The sequence below is a fragment of the Podarcis liolepis genome (assembly GCF_965112155.1).
Source record: "Podarcis liolepis genome assembly, chromosome: 8".
NCBI lineage: Eukaryota > Metazoa > Chordata > Lepidosauria > Squamata > Lacertidae > Podarcis > Podarcis liolepis.
In genome coordinates, this window is record NC_139560.1 from 23,647,098 (window position 1) to 23,671,615 (window position 24,518).

Below are 24,518 nucleotides of genomic sequence, written 5' to 3' on the forward strand. Positions count from 1 at the left end.
CCAAGGTGCAGCTTCCGGTTGGCTGTAGGAGTGTTCTGCAGCCAATCGGAAGTCGCGCCAGACGTTCGGCTTCCAAGGCAAAGTTCGCAAACCAGAACATCTACTTCCGAGTTGGCAGCATTCGAGTTCCAAGTTGTTCATGAACTAAGCTGTTCAAAAACAGAGGTACGATTGTACTAGTTGGAAAGGCAATATGAGAATTGTGTGCCCAGATGTTTATGGGCCTCCCTGCATAGCAGAGTATAAACGTCTTAATATAAAGGCATAGACTTTCATATAACAGAACGGCAATGTAACTAGCTTTCAATTACAAAATTAAAGTTGGACAAAATCGATTTCCCACTAAAATGAATGACAAATGCCTGCTGATCTGAATAAGCTGAGTTGCATCTGATAGTGTTTTAAAATTCTCCTTACCTGTTAGTGTAGATAGTCTGTTCCTGGGAATTTAATTTGATGCATTCATTGTACTTTATCAATGCTTCTTCATAGTTACCCTTTTTCACAAATTCATTTCCTTTATTCTTAAGTGACTTGAACATTTCTTCTGGTTTTTCATCTATTTTCCCAAACAGATAAACAGATTGTCAGTCATCGGCAAACTTGAGTAGGGAGAACATTCATGCACTAGTTTTGCGGCAATCAGAAAGCAAGGCTGGAATTCATAGGGTATGGATCTATTTCTTAAGACCAAGTTCATACCATCACGCTTTTCACTGGATAATCCAGGCTTTGGGGGAACAAGAAAGTTGTAGAGGAAGCAAAAGTTAAGAACTCCCTCCCCCAGCCCATGCAAGGACACTGCAGTGAGAGTATGAAAGCTATATATGCAGCTCTTTTGTTACTAGCAGGAATTTCCCAAGTATTAAGCTTTCTCAAATAAAACATTTATCAACAATCATGTTATACATACTAGGAAAATGTGACTGTTGATCTCCATGCTTGGCTGCATTTTTCTTCTGCTTTGGCTCTGCAGTAACACTTCCTCCATCCCACCAATGTAACTGAGCAGAAACTGGAACAACAGGAATCGGGGATAGCTTCTCCCTCCAATTTGGGCCATCCTCCTCTATTAAAGTTCTTGTTATCCTAGAGAAAAACAAGGTGTTGTTTTTTTTCACCGACGGCAATAAAATGCAGTAAACTAATTAGGTACGGTAATTAAAATACTGCAACAATTTAAATGGTATGCATTCAAGCTTTTAAAAATATTTTTGAAAAATCACATTAAGCTGTTTTTATTTATTATCCATACCCATGTTATCTTTAGAATGCTAGTAACAATAACATTATCTATTGAATATGTCAACTAAGTACAAGCATGAAAGCCACATTGAACTGTTTATCTCTTTCAGACTCAGTGAGAACCACGTGCATAGTACACACAAATCAGCCCCAAGATAATCAGATTCTGTTTATTTTGTATTGCTAGGAGCATTCCACTCATATATTTTGAGGTATTCAATAATTACTTCAAAGGAATCAAATTGAAACCAAAAGAGTATTTTTTCAAACTTCATGTTTTATAATACTATGTCAACTTAGTTTAATTCTATTTCACATAGTGCAGAAACAAATACTTTGCAAGCTGAAAATGAATTACCAGAAGGAGAAGGAAGCAGCTGAAATAAGGAGATGGGTTGCCAGGAAGAGAGCAATAAGCAGTGAAGCAAAAGCATAAGTAAGACCTAGAGAGGGGCTGGGGAGTCCATGTGTTCAGAATTACGCAGGAGAAGCCATCATAAGAAGCAAGAAAGTAGAAGGTATTTGGAGTAATTCTTAAAACATCTAAATGCAAATATAAGATGAAAAGAATGGAAATCCTAAGTTTATGACCTCCAATTTCTACTTCATCTATTTCACATGACAGAAAACACCTGAATATACATAGCACCAATTAAATATATTCAGTGATATTTGATGTCAGTCATATTCAGAGCAGGAAAACTGAAATCAATGGGCAAGTTATGTTAAGCCCAAAGTTTTCAGTGGGTCTATTAACACTGGGTGCTTCCCACCATTTCTCAAAGCAAATATGGAATAAAACATTTTCTGTTTAACCAAAGCAAGACACAAATCTCTCAAGCACTTTTCAAAGACTGATGGACATGCCATGAACACTGTTTATTTCTTTAACTATCACAGGGTTTAGTTTCAAATAGTTTACATCTGCACCAGACCACCACAGTACAAAAGGCTATCCAAGCTAGTCTAAAATACATTGTATGGCCTACAAGGTTTTGTGGATTGAACATTAAAAAATGTTATTCAGTGTGATGAATACAAGATAAAATGGAAATATTGCACATATGACTTAGTGTTGGAATGTTAAACTCTTACAAAGCTCCAACTGTAAACTCATTAAAATTCCAGGGTTATGAACCTAAGCTCTTGTTTGGACAAATGATGGAAAAATAGTATCTTGAGCAATCACAAGAGCCATATTTAATAAAACTTAAAACATGAACTAAAATTGATAGCACTTAAGAGACATATATAATCATCTCAGGTGACAAAAATAAAAGGGAATTATTTATTATATATAAGCAGTTTTATAACTTGAAAATTATTATTTTTAATGATTACCCCCTTTTTAATAACATCCAAAGTGTGCTAGGAAAGGGGAAAAAACTTTATAGTAGCAGCTCTTGGTAGATAGCTCCCTAATTGGCATGTCAGTTCAGTTTCCAAGTAGTGTGTCCCAAAAGTGAAGTGGGGTTATTATTATGGTTCCTCAAACTAATATTAGACTTTCAATGGTGACAGACATATAGGTATATTATGTACATTAATAATTCCTTTAGTGCAAGAAACACTTAACTGAGTGGTCAACAACAAACCACTTTTCTTAAAGGCTCCCTATTAATACAGTAATGTACAGTACAGATCTTAAGAGTAAATCTGGCAATACACTAGAGATCAATTTACGGGGAAACTAAAACTGCACTAAATTTATTGTGCCAATACAGTTATCACAGCAATAAAGCGAACTTATTAGTACATTAATCAAGATGTTTAGGCCAAATGGTTTCATTTTGAATGCTGCATTCATAGCAAACCTCTGCAGTGGTATTCTGCTCCAATACATGCAGGCTTCTTCGTACAAATATCCCCAGCAACGTGGGAGTTACATCCACAGAAAAGGATGTTGCACAAGATTATATGCATGTTTTATTTAAAAACATGTACGTATATATCACTTAGTATTTTTAAATAACTAATGGTATACAGTCTAAAAAAGAACAATATTTCATTAAAACAAAAACACAACCTAAGACCCGCAAGAAATAGTAAAACACATAAAAGCAAATAAAGCAGAAATCTGGATGATTTCAAACTTGTAAAACTTAATGAGTCAGGGAAAGCCTGGTCAAAAACATAAGTCTTCAGCAGACATTGAAAGCATCTGTCCAAGAGGGACACTATTTGCTTGTTCAGTTCTCTATGAAGGTCACCTACCAGGACAACCAAAGTAGTCTCTGTCCCAAATCCAAACAAGAAACCAGACTGAAAAGGATCTAAATGCCCTCTATCTAGAAATATAAAGAATTTGGGTGTCATTTATGCTGGTTTACGACCATAATAAATATTTGTTACTGCTGGGTGCCATCACTAGATGCTTACGCACTTTGTCCAAAAATGGTATGCAGGACACAGACGACTAATTGCCCAGATTGGTGGCATCCAAGAAAACATTGCCAGTCACCTTTTCACCATAACTTCCTTTCCTGCCTTCTCTCAAAGAAGCATTTACAGATTCACCCAACCAATCATTCCACCTCTTGCTGCAAGATCCTTGGAGGTATAAGGCTATTATGTGTACAATCAATCCTTGCCTGTTGTAGGCTTCAAACCTCCAATGAAGTGTATCCATAATAACAGGGTGAGCAAGAGTTCTAAATGCACATAATGATTCTGCAATTACTATGGCATTCAAGACAGAGTGGATGTGAGCGACTTCATGCAGGAAATGTCTTGTAAACAAGTGTAGACAACAGATCAGTTGTTAGAGCATGAGACTCTTAATCTCAGGGTTGTGGGTTTCAGCCCCACATTAGGCAAAAAGATTCCTATATTGAAGGGGGGGTTGGATGAGATGTCTCTTGTGGTCCCTTCAAACTTTACAATTATATGTTTATAATATTCTATGAAATCAGTTACAGTAAGGGTAAATGCCCTCTCACCACTCGGAAAAGCTACACTTGCCAAAATCACACGGACCAAATTATGATGGAACAGTAACATTTAATAGCCACCATCACTACTACCACTGAGTACCACCAAAGAGTCTGAAAATGGGTTCTAGTCCATGTTGGGTTGGATTCACTTTGAATATTTCACCACTGTGTGTCTAGCTGATGTACCTGCTATTTCACTGTTTCAATCATCCCAGAAACTGTGGAGCTGGGCTTTAAAAAGTGAAGTAGAGATTTAGAAGCAATCATGTCAACTGTCCTAGTCATTTCCCCATTCTAGAGGTAGGCTAGGGGTCCAACAGGACTGCTAGACATTGGAAATAGAAAACTCCCAAAGAAGCACCAAGAATCCGTTTAGATGCATCCATTCCCAGGCAAACTGTTCTAAATCGGTTCCCCACCCCTGCAGAGATTAGAGGTCCCAGTGAACCTTAACACTGTGAGGCAGCAATCTGTTCATTATAAGGGGACCACATCAAGTTCCCTAGAACCCATCATTCTGTCAAGTACAAAACACCGTATCAACATTATAACCTGCCAGAAGCATGAAGCTCAATAATGATTGAGGCTGACCCATGGTGGTCATGCAGCCATGAAATCCTGAAATTCTCCAGACAAATGTATAATTAATTCTCTCAGGTTCACCAACCTGGGTGACTCCAAACCACTTTACATCAAAACCACTACTGCTAAATAAGGCAGAGAAACTGATGGTGGTGAGCATATTTACTAAATCACCTTCCACATATATATCTCAAAGTAACGTACAGAACAGAATAAAAGCAACTAAAAACAGCACAAAAAATAGATGAATTTTAAAAGGAGGGTATGCAGTAAAGGAAGCAGTATACAGCCCCCATTTTTAATTATTTCTACCCATCATATGGCTATATATATCCAGAATTAGATTATCACTAAACAGACACCTGGCCACAAAAGATTTTGGTCCCCATTCAACAGATCAGTATATGAAGTCCATTTAGATGAACTGACACTGAAGCTTGTAGTCATTCCACATTGGTATGCTACAATTTTATATTCATGTTATAAATGGTTTTACCTGTTAACACTGTCATTTGCTACCTGGATTCCACTGTCTATTTGTAGTACTGTTTTATAATCAACATATGCCTGCCGATATCGTTCCATAGACTCATAGGCCATTGCTCGACGCAGAAGAGGTTTCAGAGAATATGGATGAAGTTCTAGTGCACTAAGGACAAATGGCCAGAAGTTATTACAAATACTTGAAAGAAAAACACAGAAAAAAACATGCAGAATTTTGATATGCTTATAAACATGTATATTTCAGATATGGACCTATCCTAAAATAAATTGAAGGGGAAGGAAATAATGGACCAAGCGGTCTATTGCTATTTTATTATATTATTTTTTATATTGGGACAATATAAAGGAAAGTCTATTAATCATATAGATAAGAGACAGATTTAAACTGAGTGATACTTATTAGCAGAGAAGCAACTCAGAGGATTAATGGTTGTCGCGCTTAAAGTAGTATCTAGGTCAGGAGTAGGGAATTTATGGCCCTCCAGATGCTACTGGACTACAGCTCCTATCATGCCTGACCATTGGCCATGTTGCCTGAGGCTGGTGGGAGTTGGAGTTCAACAACTTCTGGAGGGCCACAGATTCCCCATCCCTGGAAACCCAGCCAGATGGGCGGGGTATAAATAAGAAATTGTATTATTATTATTATTATTATTATTAGTTGTCATCTGTATCTATATCTATATAGCTTGCAGATTGTTATAGTTGCAGAACGTTAAGTATGTACAGGTACAAAATACAGTGGTACCTCTTGTTGCGTTCCACTCTTGCTACGGACTTTCAGCTTACAAACGTGGCAAACCCGGAAGTGTTTACTCCAGGTTCACCACGTGTGCATGCACAGAAGTGCTTGATTGTGTCGCGCACATGCGCGGAAGAGGCGCTCTAGTTGCAGACTTTTTGGGGTGTGAACGGCACCCTGAAACGGATTAAGTTCACAACTAGAGGTACCACTGTACACCCAGAGCCTAATAGCTGAAAAAAGTATTTATTTATTAGTCTCCTTGCAATATACACAACTGCCAATTACTTGGTCCAAATTATCTTTACAAGTAATAGTACCTGAATTTGTCACCCCTACATGAAGATACACAATACTGCTATATACAGTATTTAGCTACAAATGGTTCATCCCATTATATGATGAACTCTGTAGCTTTAATAAAGATATCATAAAAGAGTAACATCCAACATTTTAGTATTTTTATAATGGAGGGAGAAGCACTTGTTCTGAGAACTCTAAGCATTTATGTAATAATATGAACAATGTTAGGTAGGACTTGAATTCAAATAAACATTTTGAATCAAGAAAAGCTGAATTCTGTGGCTTATATAAATTATGCAAATTAAGACTGTTTAGAAATATTTCCCCTGTTTGCATAATTTATTATGTGTCAGGTAATCATAGGGAGGGACAAGAGTTATGCAAAACACCAAACCAAGGTGCTTAGCTCTGGAAATCCTGCTGTGCCCACTCTCTGCCTTCTAAGACTTAAAGCACTGCACACAACTTTCAAGCCTATCTTCGTAGTTTCAGTGGTGAGGAACTTCAGCAGGTGGGTGAGTGGCTGAGCTGGAATTTCTCAAAGAATTTTCTGAGAATTTTCTGGCGATTTCCTTTTTTGAGCCCCTCCTGAAGCATCAGATAATTCCATTCCTCCCCTGGAGAATATTTAGAAAACAGACTCGCCAATCTCACCATTCAGTAATTTGGGATACAGTTTTAATATTTAAAACTGGTCCCTACTCCTACCGCTCATCCTTCTTAGCTCATTCAGCATTAAGTAACAAAAATTTCTCAGAAAATAATTTTATGATTACACTATCTGTCCATTATTTTCAAGGCAGAGTTCTGAGCAGTGAGTAATGACAGAGTTAAGCACTGCCTCCAATGTTATCACAACCCATTACTACAAGTTCTTTGTAACTTCTAAAACTCTCAAATTCCTAAACCAACAAAAGTTGGTGCAATTAAAGATGCCAACCTCTTTTGTACTTATTTTTATATAACAATGATTAGTTGTCTCGGACAACTCTGACACCTGAAAGCTTGTGTGAGTTGCCTAACAATTATGAATTATATGTTGCCTGTGAGATTCAAGAGCTATTAAAGAAAACTGTGATCCAAAAAATGCTTATTAAATCAGAAATGTAACTCTATTAAAACAGAAATTAAATCAGAAATCCTAACACAAGGTAGCCAACATGGCATCCTCCAGAGTCCAAGCGTTATTGGATTACAACTCCAATCGTTCCTCATCATGACCATGCTGCCTGAGGCTGGCAGGCAGTGCAGTCTAATAACACCTGGAGGGCATCACACTGGCTACCCCTGTATAAAATACATGGACCGTCTAATGTCTACATTTAACAAGGCAAGGCCTGGACAGCTATAGCTAACTCATTAGATACTGATTAAATACATTCACTGTATAAGAGGATACATTTTAGAAAAGCCAGCAGCAAGTTAGGAATATATGAAGCTGCCTTGTATTGAGTAAGATCATTAGTCAATCTAGGTCAGTATTGTATACACAGACTGGTGACGACTTCCCTAGGTTTCAAACTGCGAACATTCCCACTCCTATCTGGAGGTGCCAAGAGCCGCACCTGGGACTTTCAGCATGCAAAAGCAGATACTCTACCACTGAGCTACACCCTTCCCCTCATGTTCTAGATGAGAGAAAGGATTCAAGACATTTGCCGTCAGAACTATACCCTATACTGCACCATACTTGAAGAGACCAAGAATGTGTTTTCTGGGAACCACTGCAACACAATTGCAATCATGTTGCAATTATGATGCAACTACTTAAAACGTTCTGGATAATATCAAACATAATTCTAGGCTCTGGAATCAAATGGAAAATGCATTAATAGCTATAGGAACTTACATACAATTCTGTAATGAACTTGCTTTAATTTTACATTCAAACCAACCTTACATGTTTATATAATTTGGAGAAATATTAACTGTCTTTCTCATCTTCCTCCCTCTTAGCAAGGAAGTGATTTCCAACACATTCTGACGAAACACATACTATCATATTCATAGGGGTTACACATTTCAAACTGTTTAAACTCTTTAAAGGAAGGTTAAATCATGGGGGGGGGGGATTGTTTATCTGCGTAAGATTGGTATTTACCTGTTACAGTCTTGAATGCAGTCAACACAGTTTCCTTCTTTTAGGTAACATGCTGCTCTGTTTGAATACAAAATACTTAGATCCTCTGGACTTTGGATTCCTTAAATTACAAAAAATTACAGTGGATTATGATCACTGAAATCAAGTTTTATTAGTATAAAATACTTCATTAGATTGAAAGTTGCATTGCAGTAGTGCAATTGTGCTGATGAAGCAAAGCTTCAAGGATCTTTTTTTTAGTGGATTACCTATAAATACATCCTACTGCTTTAATATGCAGCCATAACTCAGTTACAATGAAATTCTACACAATAAATCTGATTCTCGTGGCAACTGTATATGAATATTTTCACAACTACATAATTATTACAGAGAAATTCAGTTTTCTCCTAGAAAATTATTAATTGAAGAAAGGATACATTTTAAAATCGCCATAAGCATTGCATAAAGATTTAACTCACCAGAACTAATCACATTTTCAATTGCTTCTGAGTATCTGAGGACGGCCTCTCCAAATTGTCCATTTTTAAATAATTCATTTCCTTCAGCTTTCAGTTTTGCTGCAGCGGAAGGGAGCAAAGTAGAACTGTTTTTTCCAGCTGCTGAAGATTCTGCATTTTTCTGTACTACTTCCTTGTTTTCACTATTATTTTTGTCACTGCCCAGATAGCCATTTACTTCATTTTCAGAATCCCGTAAAACCTTGGCTGTCTTTTTTTCAGGTGTGCCTTTTTTAACACTATTCTCCAAAGGGTCTCTGAGCTTCTGAGCTTCCTTGTGTTCCCATTTACAGCCATCTCCTTTGCTGGGAAACTTCTTTTGTGCATTCCCCATTTCTGTCTTCTCAGTTGTGATCTCTCCTCCCACTAGCACAGCAGTTTCTACAAGGAAGTTAATCGGCTAGGTTAGACTCTGCATCATCAGAAGGAACCATTGTAAAAGCAAAGGAGGGGTGGATTAAAAGCATGTATATCACACGTATTAGCTTACTGAAATGAATTCAATGAAAGATAACATTTTCTGCAGTCTTTTTAGTCAGCACAGCTAAGTATAAACAGTTTGCCATCGTGGGAATTTAACACTGTCAAATCAGTATTTTTTTAAGAACTGGCACTACTCTCTTCTGAATGGTATACAATCACCTTGAAATTAACCTTTTAAATACTAGATGCTCAACTTAAAATTTGGCCTGACAAGCAAATTAGACAGCAAATCACAACTGCATTTCAAGTCACAGTTGCAATCTACCTTTTTGAGACTATATCAAACATATAACAAGATTAAGCCATGTTCTGTATTGTGAAGTTTCACATACAGTTTCAGGTCCACTAAAAGGTAAGGATAAATTCTTCTACCCTTTATTTCAAAAAGGCTTTCTATTCATATCCAAATGGTCTAGAATAGATAAGCAGGGGCCAAAATGGTACTGGATAAACCAATTAACAGTTTTTATACTAGTAGAGTTGTATTCACTTGCTACTCTCTGAAAAAAGGAATAGATTGCTTAAAGTGAACAATTTGGAGATCAGTTTTAGAAACGATCAATATTCAATATATAAAATGTATAGCAGATAAACAGATTTACCATAAGCTTTATCTCAGTTAGCCCCTATAATAGTATGAAATAATCATCTTAAAGAAATGACATTTTAAAGAGATTGTAAAAAGGTGAAATAATCATTTTGCAGCATCTTCCTAAAACAAATAATTCCAGATTTTAAAAGTAAAACTTGCAATATTGAACATGTTTATTTCTTACTTATCTAAACACAAAATATTAAACAAAATTGTTTAATACCATCTTAAACCAAAAATAGACCACAACTTTATGAGAGTTTCCCTCTTAAAATAGCTCCAGTGTCTGCAAATCTACTGTTAAAAGACATATGAATTCAAAACAACTGAGGTTATGCTATGAAAACTTTTAAAAGGAAAATTGGAGTGGGTGGGGAATAATGTGCAATATTACAGATTGAAAGTATGTCTAAGAACTGTACACAAACAAGTTGGGAAGCTGGTGAGTCAGAGAGATATTTGATTTCTGTTTGAATTCCAGGCCACAGCTATTGGGAAGCAAGATCCTCTTGGGATGTTAATGCTGTGAACCCCTCCATCGTAGGCTCAGGTATACATATATATGTGTAAATAAACCATATATAATAAAGACACCTCAGTCTCCACTGTGCCTCATTCCGAAAGAAACACGAACCCTGGGTAAGTGCTTGGAACCCCTGGAATCTCACACTGCTCAAATCTGGGATGATATGAAGTACTATCTTCCAGTGAGGTGACACTACAGTCAGCTCCATGTCCTTCCATTAACAGTTAACAAGTTAAAATTACTTTTATCTCCACTGCCATTTTCACATTCTGCTTCATTTCCTCCTAGTTCTTCATCACCATCTGAGTCTTCTATATCTTGAATAAGTATTTTTTTCCCTTTGCTATTAGTTTGAGAAATAGGTTCCAACTCTTTCAGCTTCTTCTCAATATCCAACAAGTTTTTCTGTAGTAATATAGCAATATTTATTTATTATTATTTTAAATACACAAATTCTTCCACCACTGAAAGATACACTCAACATTTTCAACATTACATAATAATGTAATTGCAAAAGGAGAAAATTAGAGAACCTAGTGTCAGAAGTGAGATCAGAACCAAAGTACTTAGAACTGAAAAGTACATATACCTCTATATACATATAGAGGTACATATACATATGTACCTTCCCCATATACCTCTATAGGAAATTCTATTTAAAAAGAACCTGTTCAGTACAGATCTCTGATCTCTAGTAGTTCTCTAATAAATTTAAGTAATACAGTTGTAAATGTAGGAATATTATATTGGGAGTGGTGCTTTAAATTATCTGTAGTGGGAGATTGTTAAAGTAGAAATGTATAAAATTCTGAATGAGGCAGCTGGTTTAGTACCACAATTGATATTGCTGAATACAGTTTGTTTGATGCTTTCATTACTATCAGTCTATCAAGATGGCCTTTGGAACCAGATTGACTATAGCTCATCATTAGAAATCGGCTTAGGATTTCTCTCTCAATTAGGCCCAAAGATCTGCTGAATACTGCTGTACGTATTAGAAAGACTCATTCACCAGCTTAAGCTACTGAAAGGGCAAGAAAAACTAGACTGTTTTTGCCATTTAGAATATCTTCTATATTAAATTCATCCATGTGTAATTGGTAAACCACCCTGTGATCCTCAGACAAAGGGTGGTATAGAAATTTAATAAATAAATATAAATTGTGTGGAGCAATTATACGTTACCATACTTCTCCTGACATGTATGTGCCACTTAGGTCACCTGCACTAAACCAGAGTGGGGGAAATAAGCTGCAGGCTGAGAAACTCTACCAAAGCCCACCAATCAGGGATGGTGCCAGTGACAACACCCACATAGGGAGCCAATGAACTCACAATACCACATCCCCAGCATACACAATACCAGATTGCCCCACTCAATCTGCTGCAATGGCTCAGCCAGCAATCTTGTACTCCACTGGATTTGTTGAAAGGCATGCTATGCCACTGGAACTTGAGATACTCATTCTGGAAGGAACTGGGCTGCAATTGGCCAACTCAGTGTACAGAACCACAGCAATATCCACAACAGAGTGGCTACAACCACAGAGGTATTCAATTGCTCAGATCTCTCTTGAACTCTCAGAATGTGCAGATTATTTCTGTGTGACCTTCCCTCCAAATCAGAAAACTTAGCTTGCAGAGCAGCATCAAAATTGGGAGAAATATGGTATTGTAATAGTTGGGTGAATGGTGGGCTCTCCACTATGGGTCAGCTGATGGAAACTTATTGCTTTTTTCCCTTTTGAAAAACCAGTTTAACCTGCCGCCATCTGTGGGATGGCAGTATTTGTATCAAATACAGTATTTGTATTAGATATATTTCATTGTGTACCATCTTTCAATAGTAAATATGTCTAATACAAACGGTATCCATAGTTTACAATACGTCCATGAAGTCAACAATTAATACTTACCTTAGCAGTAGCATTTTCTGGCTCAATCTGTAACACTTTCTTCAAATCTTCTGCAGCTGCTTTGAAATTATGTAGATTAGTGTAAACAGTGGCACGGCGCATAAAAGCTGCAGATCAATAAAGAATGCATTATTTTATTGCAATATTCTAAGTTACATAATAAATATGTCAATATAATGTGAAATTGTGGAAATGTAAAATAATTCTGAATTATATAATAACTTGCAACTATTGCAATATAGCTTTCTAATAAAGAGGAATGGTTAAAAAATAATTTCAATTTGACGCAGACAAACCATCTTCACATATAAGGATCCATTTTAGTACAGGGATGCAGAACCTCAGGCCGAGGGGCCAAATGCAGCCCTCCAGGCCACTCCATCTGGCCCCTGAAGTTCTCCCCAAGCCACACCCCCTTCTGAACCACACCCATCGTTACACCCCACTCTAGTGGCTGGAATGTGTCCTTAACTCCGATAAGGCTTCTTGCTTCCTCAATGGAGAATACAGAGAAATGTGCGAGTGTGAAGCAGCCAACCTACATTACACAAGGCAAAAATGGCGGTAGTTGCTTAGCCCACTTTTGCCTCTGGTCTTGCCCATCAATGGCACAAGGTCCTATAAGGCTGCTCAAAAGCGAATGAGGCCCTCAGGTTGAAAAAGGATCCTCAACCCTTATTTTAATACCGTAATTATTCCGCTAAATTTCTAATCTGTCCCAGTCTCCCATCAAAGTATAATCTGTTACCAAAAATTAACCCACTAAAAGAGATGTGATTACAGCTGCAATAACCTATATACAGTGGTGCCCCGCAAGACGAATGCCTCGCAAGACGAAAAACCCGCTAGACGAAAGGGTTTTCCATTTTTCAATGCGCTTCGCAGGACGAATTTCCCTATGGGCTTGCTTCGCAAGACAAAAATGTCTTGCGAGTCTTGAGATTTTATTTCGCTCCCCCCCCTTTTTCTAAGCCGCTATGCCTTTAATAGCCTTTTAGCAGCTAAGCCGCTAAGCCTTTAATAGCTGCTAAACCGCTAATAGCGATAATCCGCTAAGCCGCTAATAGCCGTGCTTCACAAGACGAAAAAACCGCTAGACGAAGATACTCGCGGAACGGATTAATTTTGTCTTGCGAGGCACCACTGTAATGTAACATGGCATTATTTCTTATTTATTCATTACATTTTTATGCTGTTCTTCCTCCAAGGACCTTGGGGTGGCTTATGTTACTCCCCAGTTTTATTGTCAAAACGATCTGTAAAGTGGGCTAACCTTGAAGCCAGGTTTCCCTGGTCCTAGTCCAACAACCACACTATAAAAAGTCTCCCACATGGTATATGTATGTATGCTAATTGCATGGCATGTACACATAAATCCAAATGTTGTATCTGTACACAATCACTTGTCATGGGGAAACAGAGCAAAAGAGATAACAGTTGCTGTGAGTGGGAGAGGCCAACTATCTCTTAAAGGTGCAAGCATAATTCAAGGAGGAATTCTACACTCCCAGGAAAGGCAGCTGCGGAACCCTGAATCCCTTCCTCACCAGGTGGAGGAGTTCCACTCCTGGATGACTCTTCATTGCAGTAGTGGCAAGTTTTATACAAACTATGCCAACACTGGAACTGGCATATCTTCCCTCCTACTGAAACCAACTGGGGATAGGAATAAAGGAAATAAGTCCACCAGCACCACTTTATGTCCTATTTTGTGCTTAGACTCTTGTGCTTCCCGGGATCTCTGTAGGATTGCTCTGTTATTCTCCCTTTTTATTTACTTAGTTTGGTGCTAGGAAAAGGCAGTACCTAGACATGTGGGGACTTCCCTTTTACACTGTCTAGGAAAAGCCAACTTTTCATCTCTCAGGATTGCAATAAATTGCTTTAGACAAAGTAGGCTAAACTTCCTTCAGCTGATTAATAGTTGGAAGGGGAACTCTTGTTGCTTGGAGTAAACTTTTCCCACCATCGCCTGGCTAGCCCTGTCTCGGAATTTACCTTGAATTGAAGGGATACAAGCTTTTACAGTGAATATTGGAGATGAGTGGAAAAATATTCAGGGTTCTAATGGCAAAGCAGATACTGTACCCCCATAAATTCCCTTTCACTAAACCATGTAAAGCACTTAGCATGAGTACTAAGCCACTATGTGCTGACCAATTCATTTCCCACTATAGGAGAAGTGGAAAAATAAAAATTTGAGAGTGGTTACTCCACAGAATGCAATCCACAAATTTCAAAAACCAGTGTTTGTCACCTATGCTGATTTTGCTCCATTAATTTAAAAAGAATTTTGCTAGCATTAATTTCTCAAAAGTGATTTCTTTAATTTTACCTTTTATGTTTTCAGGGTCCATTTTTAACACTGTCTCACAATCCTGATGAGCAACATGCCAATTCTGAAGTTTTATTTCTGCCTGAGCTTTATTATTGTATGCAGCCACAGTGGGAAAGGCAGATATGCTCCTGCAAAATACTGAGGCATTAGGCAGGCTGAAATGAACACAGACACTTCAGAAAAGAGTCAGGTGACGCCTTAAAGCCGAAGGTGCGGGAATGTTGTTACAAAGTAAAGCCAGAAGACCCAAGAATGAAAAATATAGGAGTGTTACAGTACTGTACAGAGTACAAATGAAAACAAGTACAAGTCAAAAGAGTAAAAGATCCAATCAGAGTGGGTGTGGCCTCCCATCTGCTAATGAAAATGGCAAAGAAAGATAAAGAATACACATAAAGGCCTAAAGAGGGACAAATTATTTTCCGTAGTTACCTAACCATTTTCATTCTCTATTGATCTCATGCAACTCAGTGCAGAAAACTGACTACAAGTCATAATGCTATAATATGAAGACTATATGATAAAGCATGTAAGAAAGGCCAAATGATCTACAATTCTGCCTGTCACCCTTGTAATGGCAAAAGTTACATATGTCAACAATGATGAACTCTCCGGCTAAGAAGTGAAGGTAGAGCTGGGATAATCCCCTGCAACTGCACTGAGTTACAGAGCAAACTAAGCTGCACCCACCCCCAACTCCAAGCGGAAGACGAAGGCTGTGGCTTGCCATGTTGGCCTTGGTCAGTTAAAGATTCACAAAGTGCCTCTGCTGCCTAGTACCAAAACAAGCACAAGTTTTCTCTCTGGCTTTGGAGGTGAAGGTTGGCATAGGCTCATTTGGGTAATGGGCACCAGAGGTACATCAAGTACATCAGTTGTCCAGTGCCAAAACAAATTCTAGTTCTCCACCTACAAATTTGGAACTGGAGGAGGGTGGGAGTCATCCCCACAGTTATGCCGGGTTTCAAACCTTCAACAAAGCCCAGCACAACTGCAAGGACCACCAGGAAGAAGGCATCTATATATACCATATTCAATACAATCAGGATCAGTCCAAGCCATGTTTGCTGCCTAATAGGACAGAATAAGAAGTGCCTCTGCACAAAAAAATAGTGTCATGTCGCACTTTCAAGTTCTTGAGGTTTTTGTCAGTACACAGTCTCAGTCTAGAATGCCTTATTGTGAGGGTTGCTGTCTGGCTACACAACATATACGCAGAAAAATGCATACCATAAATTTGATATATGTATACTAATACAAATTTTGTTTAAACCACTTTTAAACAACGAAGTTGATAGTGAAGCAGCTAAATGATTTTTTAAATGGAAGCTGTAGCTTTTAAGACTACATATTAATGCCTGCTTTGCATCCAGGTTGCTACTGTATTTTAATATTTTGTTGGAAGCTGCCCAGAGTGGCTGGGGAAGCCCAGCCAGATGGGTAGGGTATAAATAAATAAATTATTATTATTATTATTGCTACTGCAGCAGGCTAATAATTACTATGGATGACTCACCGAGTATAGTAGATAACTGCTTCTTTGTAGTCTCCTGTAACAAATGCTTCATTTCCTTTTTCTTTTTCACGATTAGCAATGAATATTTTTTCCTTTGTAGTCAAACCTAGAAAATATCTATTACATATTAAAGGAAGAAAAATTGCAGGCAAAACCAAAAACATTTCTTTTAATGCTACAGAGAAAGAATATGAGAGAGAGAATATTGTAAAAAACATAATCTACAAGTGCTCTATTGTGTTGATTTGAGTCTCCACCCACTTCAGGCAACATGCTATATTTCAATAGTTGAACACATACTTTGTATACAGAAGGTAACAAATTTAATTAACAGTCTGTCCAGTTAAAAGGAACTCCTGTAACAAGGCTGGGAAGCACCTCTGAGATCCTGAAATACTAGTAGCAGTCAAAGTAGGCAATTATACAGTGGTTGAAACTACACTTTGGAATTTTTTGCTTTATTGTTTAAGGGTATTGTCAATGAACTGACATCGGAGCTAGAGGCGGAGGGAAGGCTCTCAAATGATGCTGGAGAAGGGCCCAGCAGGGAGAGAGGCAGCTCCGCAGATGGGGAAGCTAATCAGCGCAACACCAGGGATATAGAGGGGCTGATGGGGGAATCGGCGAGAGGGCTCCAGGACTCTTCACCGGACACCAGCGGGGAGAGCACGGGTCCTCCGCTACCCACGCCCACCCTGCGCAGAAGACTTCCGCGCAGAGAGAGTAGGAGGAGACTGGGTGTCAAACAACTTTTATGTTGGAAAAGATTTAAGAAACGCCCACTGACGGATTCTGCTAGCGACTGAGGCAGCCACGAAGTGAAGGGCTGCCCAGACTGAAAGGTTTAGCAAGGCAACAAAGCCTGGAGAGGCGGCAACTTATGCACGAGCAACCCATACACATTATAGGTATGCTATTTTTTTCAAGGTAAGGAGAAGAAGAAGAGTTTGGATTTGATATCCCGCTTTATCACTACCCGAAGGAGTCTCAAAGCGGCTAACATTCTCCTTTCCCTTCCTCCCCACAACAAACACTCTGTGAGGTGAGTGGGGCTGAGAGACTTCAAAGAAGTGTGACTGGCCCAAGGTCACCCAGCAGCTGCATGTGGAGGAGCAGAGACGCGAACCCGGTTCACCAGATTACGAGTCCACCGCTCTTAACCATTACACCACACTGGTAAGGGTTATAACATTTTAAAACCCTGTTTCCAAAAAAATGTTTTCTAGCTATATTCCTGATTTATCTACTACTTTAGCAGAATTATGCAATCAAAAACACAGGATTTTTAAATGCTGTAATTCAGCAGTACTGACTGCATTACTGAATTTTGAAGTAACATGGTAAAATGGGGGGGGGGGGAAATATTTCTGGGAAAGGATAGGCGGACATTGGATATATACAGGAGTTACTGACAATGCATACAATACTGATAAACAAATTCATATAAAATTGTCATAATTCTATATGAGCATCAAGTCACAGTATTTTTGAAAACAGAGATTCCTATGAGTAGTAGATTTCTTATTTTTCAATAAAAGGCAACAGCAACCAAAATCACTGTAGTATTGAATGAAAACCTACCTGTTGTGTCTATATCAGATTTTGGTAACCCTTTGTTAGCAGTTTTAAAGCTGGGTTTACTCTTATTTTCCTCATAACCATCAATTTTGGAACATTCTTTTTCCACATCAAACCTTAAAAAATGGAAAAGAATTTAATATATTTACATGATAATAATAAACATCCATAAATTATACAAATGTGTGTTTAACTATAACAAGACCTCACACTTACATAGTTTAAGGTATGATGGACTGGACCATTAATCTGCAATGTAGGAATATGCAGGTGGCCCATATGGGGATCAAACCCATGATCTTGGCATTATCGGCACCTCACTCTAACCCACTGAGCTGCAAGCAGTGGGCACGTTCTACTCTTAAGTAGGAAGAACCAGCTGTACAAATATAAGGTGTGGGGAAGGATCTAGGTGTCTTAGTGGACCACACATTTAATGTGACTCAAAAGTGTGATGCAGCAGCAAAAAAAGGCTAATGCTATTCTAGGATGTATAGTGCCCCTATCAAATGAAGTAACAGTACTGCTCTATTCTGCCTTGGAAAGACCATACCTGGAGTACTGTGTCCTGGTCTGGGCACCACAATTTAAGGAGGATATTGGCAGGGCAAGCAAGATGTTGTGCAAGGAAAAATTATTGCACAGATCAAATACTTGCCTTAGCATGATGTTGAATACAACTCATCATATTTAGAGAGCTTTCTCCCAACATGCAATTTTTGTGTAAAGTTCTCCATTAATACTAGACTTTCGAATACCATTTGTCTATAGTTAGCCCTGTGAGATTTTGAGAATTTCAAGGGCACGTTAACACAGAAACAAACGTTCCTTTTTCAAAACCAACTTAAATAGAACATTAGAAAATAATTGAATTAAACAATATGCAGAAGGCATCTGACATACTTATCCCACTCTTTATAGTCCCTTGGTACATTTTTATTCTTTATTACACCATTTCTTGAAGTTTTGCTCTAGAATGAGAAGTCAGACAAGATATAAAAAAAAAGCTTCATCAAAGAATTTGTTTTGTTATTCTCATTTCATGTGATATGAGCATTATTACATGTTTTAGCTACCTCAAACTGAGGTTTTGGAGTTCACATATGTTCAGTAAGTAACTCAATCACTTGCTATCCTTTCTACAATCATGTGCTTATCAACTAAGAATAAATGTCAATATTTCGATATAAAAATTCTCATATGGGAAAAAATGAGAATTGCAAACATATCATCTGCAAACATACATAACCAAGTGGGACTTGCAATTAAACATTGCAGCACAGAGTGCTATCTCATCAAGAATCCAGCCCCTCCCCCTCCAGCTTTCCATTCCTCACCTCCAGTTAGTGGGCATGGAATGCTCTGCCATCACTGGGCTGATTGGGGTTTGTTTGTACTTTTTCCCTACTTCTGCAAACCTTTGAGATGCCCTGAACCTACTGATAGCTTCCTTTTACACGACTGGCACTCACACAATTTGAATGTAGGGTCCTGAATTGAATTGAATCAAGTAGGGTCCTGTGACAAAATGTTCCATTGTGGAGTACTTCTTTCCAGGGTTATTAGATGTTTCCCCCCTCCCATTTGATATGTGACCAAGTCATACTCAGAGTAGACCTACTGAAATAGGGACAAGTTGGCCATGATTTCAATGGGTCTCCTTCAGGTATGACTTAGTCAGATGCCAACAACACATTAAAAAAAAAAAATTGATATTGAATATTGTATAGAAACACAGGTTCCCACCTGTCTAGAAGGAAGAGAGCTATCTGAACTACGAACTGGTGGCAAATTTTCCACTTTCTCCTTGAATACTTCCGTTGTAGCATACCGCATTTTATACTCATCTTCTTTCATTTCGGTAATCCAGCTCTGAAAGAAATCAAAAACATAAACGTATTTCAAAATCTGAAATTGTTTTTTTACCAGGCAACAACGATTTGTTATTTAAAAGTCACATACAAAATTAGCATGCTGCAGAATGAAGAAGTGCAATACCTTTATTTCATTCTCTATTTCTTTCCATTCCTCAGTAGTAAAATCAGAAGCAGTGGCTGCAGGTTTATCTCTTCGCAGAGCTCTGCTGTTTGGAGCCAAAGACTCAATGCGTTTTTCACAAAATAATACAAGATCAGGATAGAAGCCTTCTTCACCAGATCTAAAAATTAATAAATGTGACATTATACCAACTTCTGTAAGCACAACAGGAATTCTCTTCTGTCCCCTGTAGCCCCCATGCATCCTCAAAATATGCTATGACAGGTTAGGGAAAACTCAAGAGAGAGTGCAGAGAAAGAGTAAGTCCTGCTGGATGAGTGGACCTCCACACATACAGCATTAGATATCACCAATAGCAATTTTTAAAGCATAAACCATAAATATTAACTTCAGGAGCTGTTATAACACACACACCCCTTATGAGATAAAGACTTCCACTATTTTTGTTTGATTTGCTTTAGGCTTGTAAATAGTTTACAGCTGACATTGCTACATTTTGTATTGCTTTTGTATTGCTTTTTTAAGCTCAATAACCATTCAATGGCTCAATTCTGCATGACCAAAAGGTCTGTAAAATCTTAAATCTGAATATCCCAGCCTTAGCTAGTATAAATAGATCACCTTCTCAGTCCAAACAACCAATTTATGTTATACTAATGCCATGCTAGCAAGACTAAACTATTTTCACTTATTTAAAATTATGACAATATTTAGCTTTTAAACAAGTTTTCTGACAAGGTCTACAAAAGAAGTGATAGCCTTATTAGTTTCTAGTTAATGTTTAGTTAATATGAATAAAAATATGTAAACCATAATAAAATAAATATGTAATTTAAATGTTTACCTTAATATCTTAAGAATCTTTTCCAAATGCTTAACATCTTTGCATGTTTCAATGAATTTGTAGTCCAGATGCTCAATAGGAATTTGATATGTTTTTGTTGTTCCTTGGCTTAACAAGCATGAAACTTGGTCAGCACTCATAACTAGAAATATAAAAGGTAATATTTAATTTTTCCCACTATTCATATATATTTTGAAATTACATAAGCTCACTGAATAATGTGTTATAATCTCTTATGTACATTGCAAACACTTTTCAGTTACAGAAGATTTTTAGACTGCAGCCTTAATTTTTGACCTTGTGAACTACTTCAAACATACTTGCTTGTGCACCTGTTTTAAATCCTTCTAGCTTCAGTCCATTGAAATGGAACAATTTATAGGACCAGGACTTTCTGTGTGGGTAGTACTTTATGCACCATGAATGCTTATATGTATAAATAGCTACTGCTAGAAAAAACACACGATTAAGTGAAAAGAATTTTCTCAGCAGAATTTTTCACATGTATAATTCTGTTTTTGTTTCTAAATCTTTGCAGCCACTGTTTTCTTATTTGTATTTGCAATAACAGTTGCTTTTTATTACAACATACCAAGTGCAGACTTCATAACGTTTATGTTCATTCAGATTTGGCAGCCATCTGAATGTCAAACTTTTTTCCATAACACAGACTAACTGAACATAATCCTATTTGTGAGAATTATTCTCAGATCCTTTTGCATATAAATAAATCCATTGATTGAATATTGTCTGCAAATTATGTGACTAATGATCTTAGAGAATCATAGGTTCAGAGAACATTGTATATTTGTGAATTATCTGTTGTGAGAGATCTTCCACATTATTTACCGGTACCTTCTGTTCTGCTTATGCAAATCATACAGAATACCTACAAGCTCATTTCTTGAACATGGTTTATAATGCTACAGTTTATAAGAAAACTGAGTATTTTACTGTGTACAGGTTATCAAGTGCAAAATGTCAGCATCAATTAAAAAACAAACAAACCCTCTAATTTCCCATTAAAATGGAATGCCAGAAAATTTTGACCCATCCCCATTTTGAAACATAAAAAATAAAACAAGAATCATTTAAGCCTACAACGTAGCATCAAAACACAATTTCAGCACTGTAATGGGGAAATACGTTTTTTATAAAGAATAATTCAAGGACAATGCCCTCTACAGTTAAAAAAAAGGAACAGGTTGCAGCAAATAAATAAATAATCCACTAGCAACTGTTGCTATGTACAGAAGTGAGCCACAAAGCTCAGAAATTTCAGGAGATCACCATCTCCTGAAATTAGGCCCTGCCCTACGCAGTTTCACAACACCATGGAAACAAGCCTCACTTTTTCAGTACATGCAGCAAGCTCCCAAAATAACAACATTTTGAAGGTATTCTGCTTTATTCTATATGAAAGTCTGAAATGACTGGATCATTTGTGCTGGGCCCCCGATCTCCTTCCCTCTCCTTTTTTTTAAAATAAAAAAATAAAAATAAAATGCTTTTATTTGCTTACAGGGCATCTGGGCATAGATTGAAAGCACAGAGCTGGCAAGACTCCAGCCACCAACCATCTAAATGTGCCCAGAGGTCTAAATTTGTACCTATCTATATAAAGCAGCACATACGAATTTGTGGTAGGGACCTGTACCATGAGTATTTTAAGGGCCTAGCCAGCGCCCCTTTATCAAAGTAATTTCTTCAGCCTTAGCCCCAGTTCCCACAAAAATCAACAACTGACCTTAGCAACAGCAGTCACACCCCTATGTTCACCCTTAGAGCAATGAGGGTGGTGGTGGGAGGAATGGGCATAGACAGGATTTTGGTTAGGGGGCGGGCTTTTGTTAGGGGGGGCAGAACCTCAAATTTGTATTGATTTTAATTGATTGGGGGGCAGCTGCGCCCATGGGGGGTAGGAAAAGGAGCATGAAAGATAACAGCTGTGCATGTATGCTGCCCATGTAATATATATCGTTGAGGCTTTTTGCAGTTTCAAATGCCCATGTGGTTGAGCACGGGCATAGCCAGGAGTTATGTTGGGGGGGGCAGGATTTATGTTGGGGGGCAGAACTGAGCTCCATGTGACACGATTGGTCAGTTACTTGAGCATTTTTATTTATTTACTTGATTTGGGGGGGGGGGTATCTGGCTACACCCATATAGCTGAGTGACTTCAGGCCAGTTACCACCACAATCTATCCTACCTTACAGGGTTGCTGCGAAGACAGTCAGAGAAAAGCATACCCTGAACTTACTGGAGAGAAAATCAGATTTTTTTTTAAAGAAAGAAAAACACACACTGGCACCACCACCTGTTTGCCCCCCTATGAAACCTGTTCTACCAATTATAGCTGCCTCTCAGCATCATCGCACCTTCCCCGTTTGCCTCACCCTAGACTCGCCCCCCCCCCCGATCTCCCACAGCCCTCCCCATCCATCCTCCGCTATTCCTCGCCCTCCCTCTTCCTCCTGCCGTTATCCTCAAACGGCCACACACAGCATCCCCTACCCGGCACCGGACGCTCCTACCTGCTTCCTTCCCCAGCGAACGCCGCCGCTCCAACGTCCTTTCCACAGGAGACAGACCCCAGCAACGCTTTGCCGCCGCCCCTCGCCGCTCGGAGCGGCCTTGAACCGGCGCCGCTGAGGGAAACCCTACAGGTGGCCCTGCCGAGAGCCACTTTTTAAATAGAATTCGCTCGAGCAACAAAACGTACCCCCTCAAGCGCATGCGCAGAAGGCGAGCGGCCCACCACCGCCTCAGCGCAGTCGCCCGAGGAAGGCAGTCTTCACCGAGGGCCGCGCGGGGCGGTTGCTAAGGAGACGCTGCTTCGCCGCCGCTCTGGAAAGGGAGGCTTGCCAATGTTGTGAAGGCAGGCGCTCGTTCCCCTCCTCCCGCACTTCATTAAAGCGTACATCTAAAAACGGTTTAATGTTTCGTCTTCTTGTCTATTGAATTTGTTCTAAATATATCCCAATCCCACCATGTTTTACACTCGCCGAACAAAAGCAACGGGCAATAAAAGCAATGAAGTTCAGCAACTAAAAAGCATCATTATAATTAATAATAAATAAAAAAACACCACCCAGGACCAAACTTCTGCTATAAGAACAGTACAACCGATATGCAGCCTTAAAGGTGGCTTTTCATTAGTAGGCTCAAGGAGGCAAACAAGATACCTGCACAATGGAATACACAAGTAGTAGCACAATTCTAACCCTGTACACAGAGATGCAAATCCTATTTAAATCAGTGGGGCCTCACACTACTAGGTGGAGTTAGAGTTGCAGCCTTAGCCTAACCCTCAATTAAATTCAACAGGATTTATTTCTGAGTAGATGTCAGGGTTACGCTGCAATTTAACACAAAATAGAAAAAAAAGAGATCCAGCTTTCCTCCATCTGCTTGCTGGAAATTGATGGCATAGGAACAGTAAATGGAGAAAATCATTGGTTCTTCACTCAGCTGGTGGCAATTTGTATTATTTCTGCACCATCAGATGGCAGGGCATTTAGGACAAGTTATTAGGTATCTGCAAAGTACACAAAACTAAGGAAAAATAGATCTGATGCCAAGCAAGCATTTGAACCTTGAGCTCCATTACACTTTTAACCATTATACTAACCTGGTTCTGAACCCACTATCATAACCCCATGCTTTTTTCCACCCCCTCAGACATAAGAGATTCTGTCAACTAGATTTAGCCACTTGTTTGACTTACCGTAGATGCTACAATCACATTAGATCTTAAATGAATTTTTAACTATTTTAATTTGTTTTTCAATGATATACATATTGTACAAAGTCACA

The 24,518-nt window shown here is 38.4% G+C and overlaps 3 protein-coding genes across 13 annotated transcripts in view; 1 reads left to right on the forward strand and 2 right to left on the reverse strand.

Moving 5' to 3' along the window:
* The window catches only part of RNF19A (ring finger protein 19A, RBR E3 ubiquitin protein ligase), a 47,378-nt gene extending 45,557 nt beyond the window's left edge, over positions 1-1,821 (forward strand). For 3 of the 6 annotated variants that reach the window (XR_014529204.1, XR_014529206.1, XR_014529207.1), the window contains 2 exons: positions 1,356-1,457; positions 1,566-1,821. The gene's annotated coding sequence lies outside the window, so the exon portion shown is untranslated. Of the gene's footprint in view, positions 1-575; positions 1,149-1,355; positions 1,458-1,565 lie in introns of those variants that run through there. The other 3 variants (XR_014529205.1, XM_083517242.1, XR_014529208.1) reach the window with 2 other exon arrangements.
* SPAG1 (sperm associated antigen 1) overlaps positions 1-23,512 on the reverse strand; it is a 28,845-nt gene extending 5,333 nt beyond the window's left edge. For 3 of the 5 annotated variants that reach the window (XM_083517224.1, XM_083517222.1, XM_083517223.1), the window contains exons 1-15: positions 23,237-23,512; positions 20,702-20,843; positions 19,858-20,017; positions 19,606-19,731; positions 18,763-18,830; positions 17,863-17,975; positions 16,282-16,387; positions 14,763-14,893; positions 12,428-12,534; positions 10,754-10,916; positions 8,872-9,291; positions 8,411-8,510; positions 5,257-5,409; positions 914-1,089; positions 418-559 (exon numbers count right to left, since the gene is read on the reverse strand). In XM_083517224.1, the coding sequence (XP_083373350.1) occupies positions 418-559; positions 914-1,089; positions 5,257-5,409; positions 8,411-8,510; positions 8,872-9,291; positions 10,754-10,916; positions 12,428-12,534; positions 14,763-14,893; positions 16,282-16,387; positions 17,863-17,975; positions 18,763-18,830; positions 19,606-19,731; positions 19,858-20,017; positions 20,702-20,843; positions 23,237-23,438 (2,309 nt within the window). In that variant the 5' untranslated portion in view covers positions 23,439-23,512. Of the gene's footprint in view, positions 1-417; positions 560-913; positions 1,090-5,256; positions 5,410-8,410; positions 8,511-8,871; positions 9,292-10,753; positions 10,917-12,427; positions 12,535-14,762; positions 14,894-16,281; positions 16,388-17,862; positions 17,976-18,762; positions 18,831-19,605; positions 19,732-19,857; positions 20,018-20,701; positions 20,844-23,005; positions 23,196-23,236 lie in introns of those variants that run through there. The other 2 variants (XM_083517225.1, XM_083517226.1) reach the window with 2 other exon arrangements.
* The window catches only part of VPS13B (vacuolar protein sorting 13 homolog B), an 883,035-nt gene that overhangs the window by 347,240 nt on the left and 511,277 nt on the right, over positions 1-24,518 (reverse strand). The window lies entirely within an intron of this gene.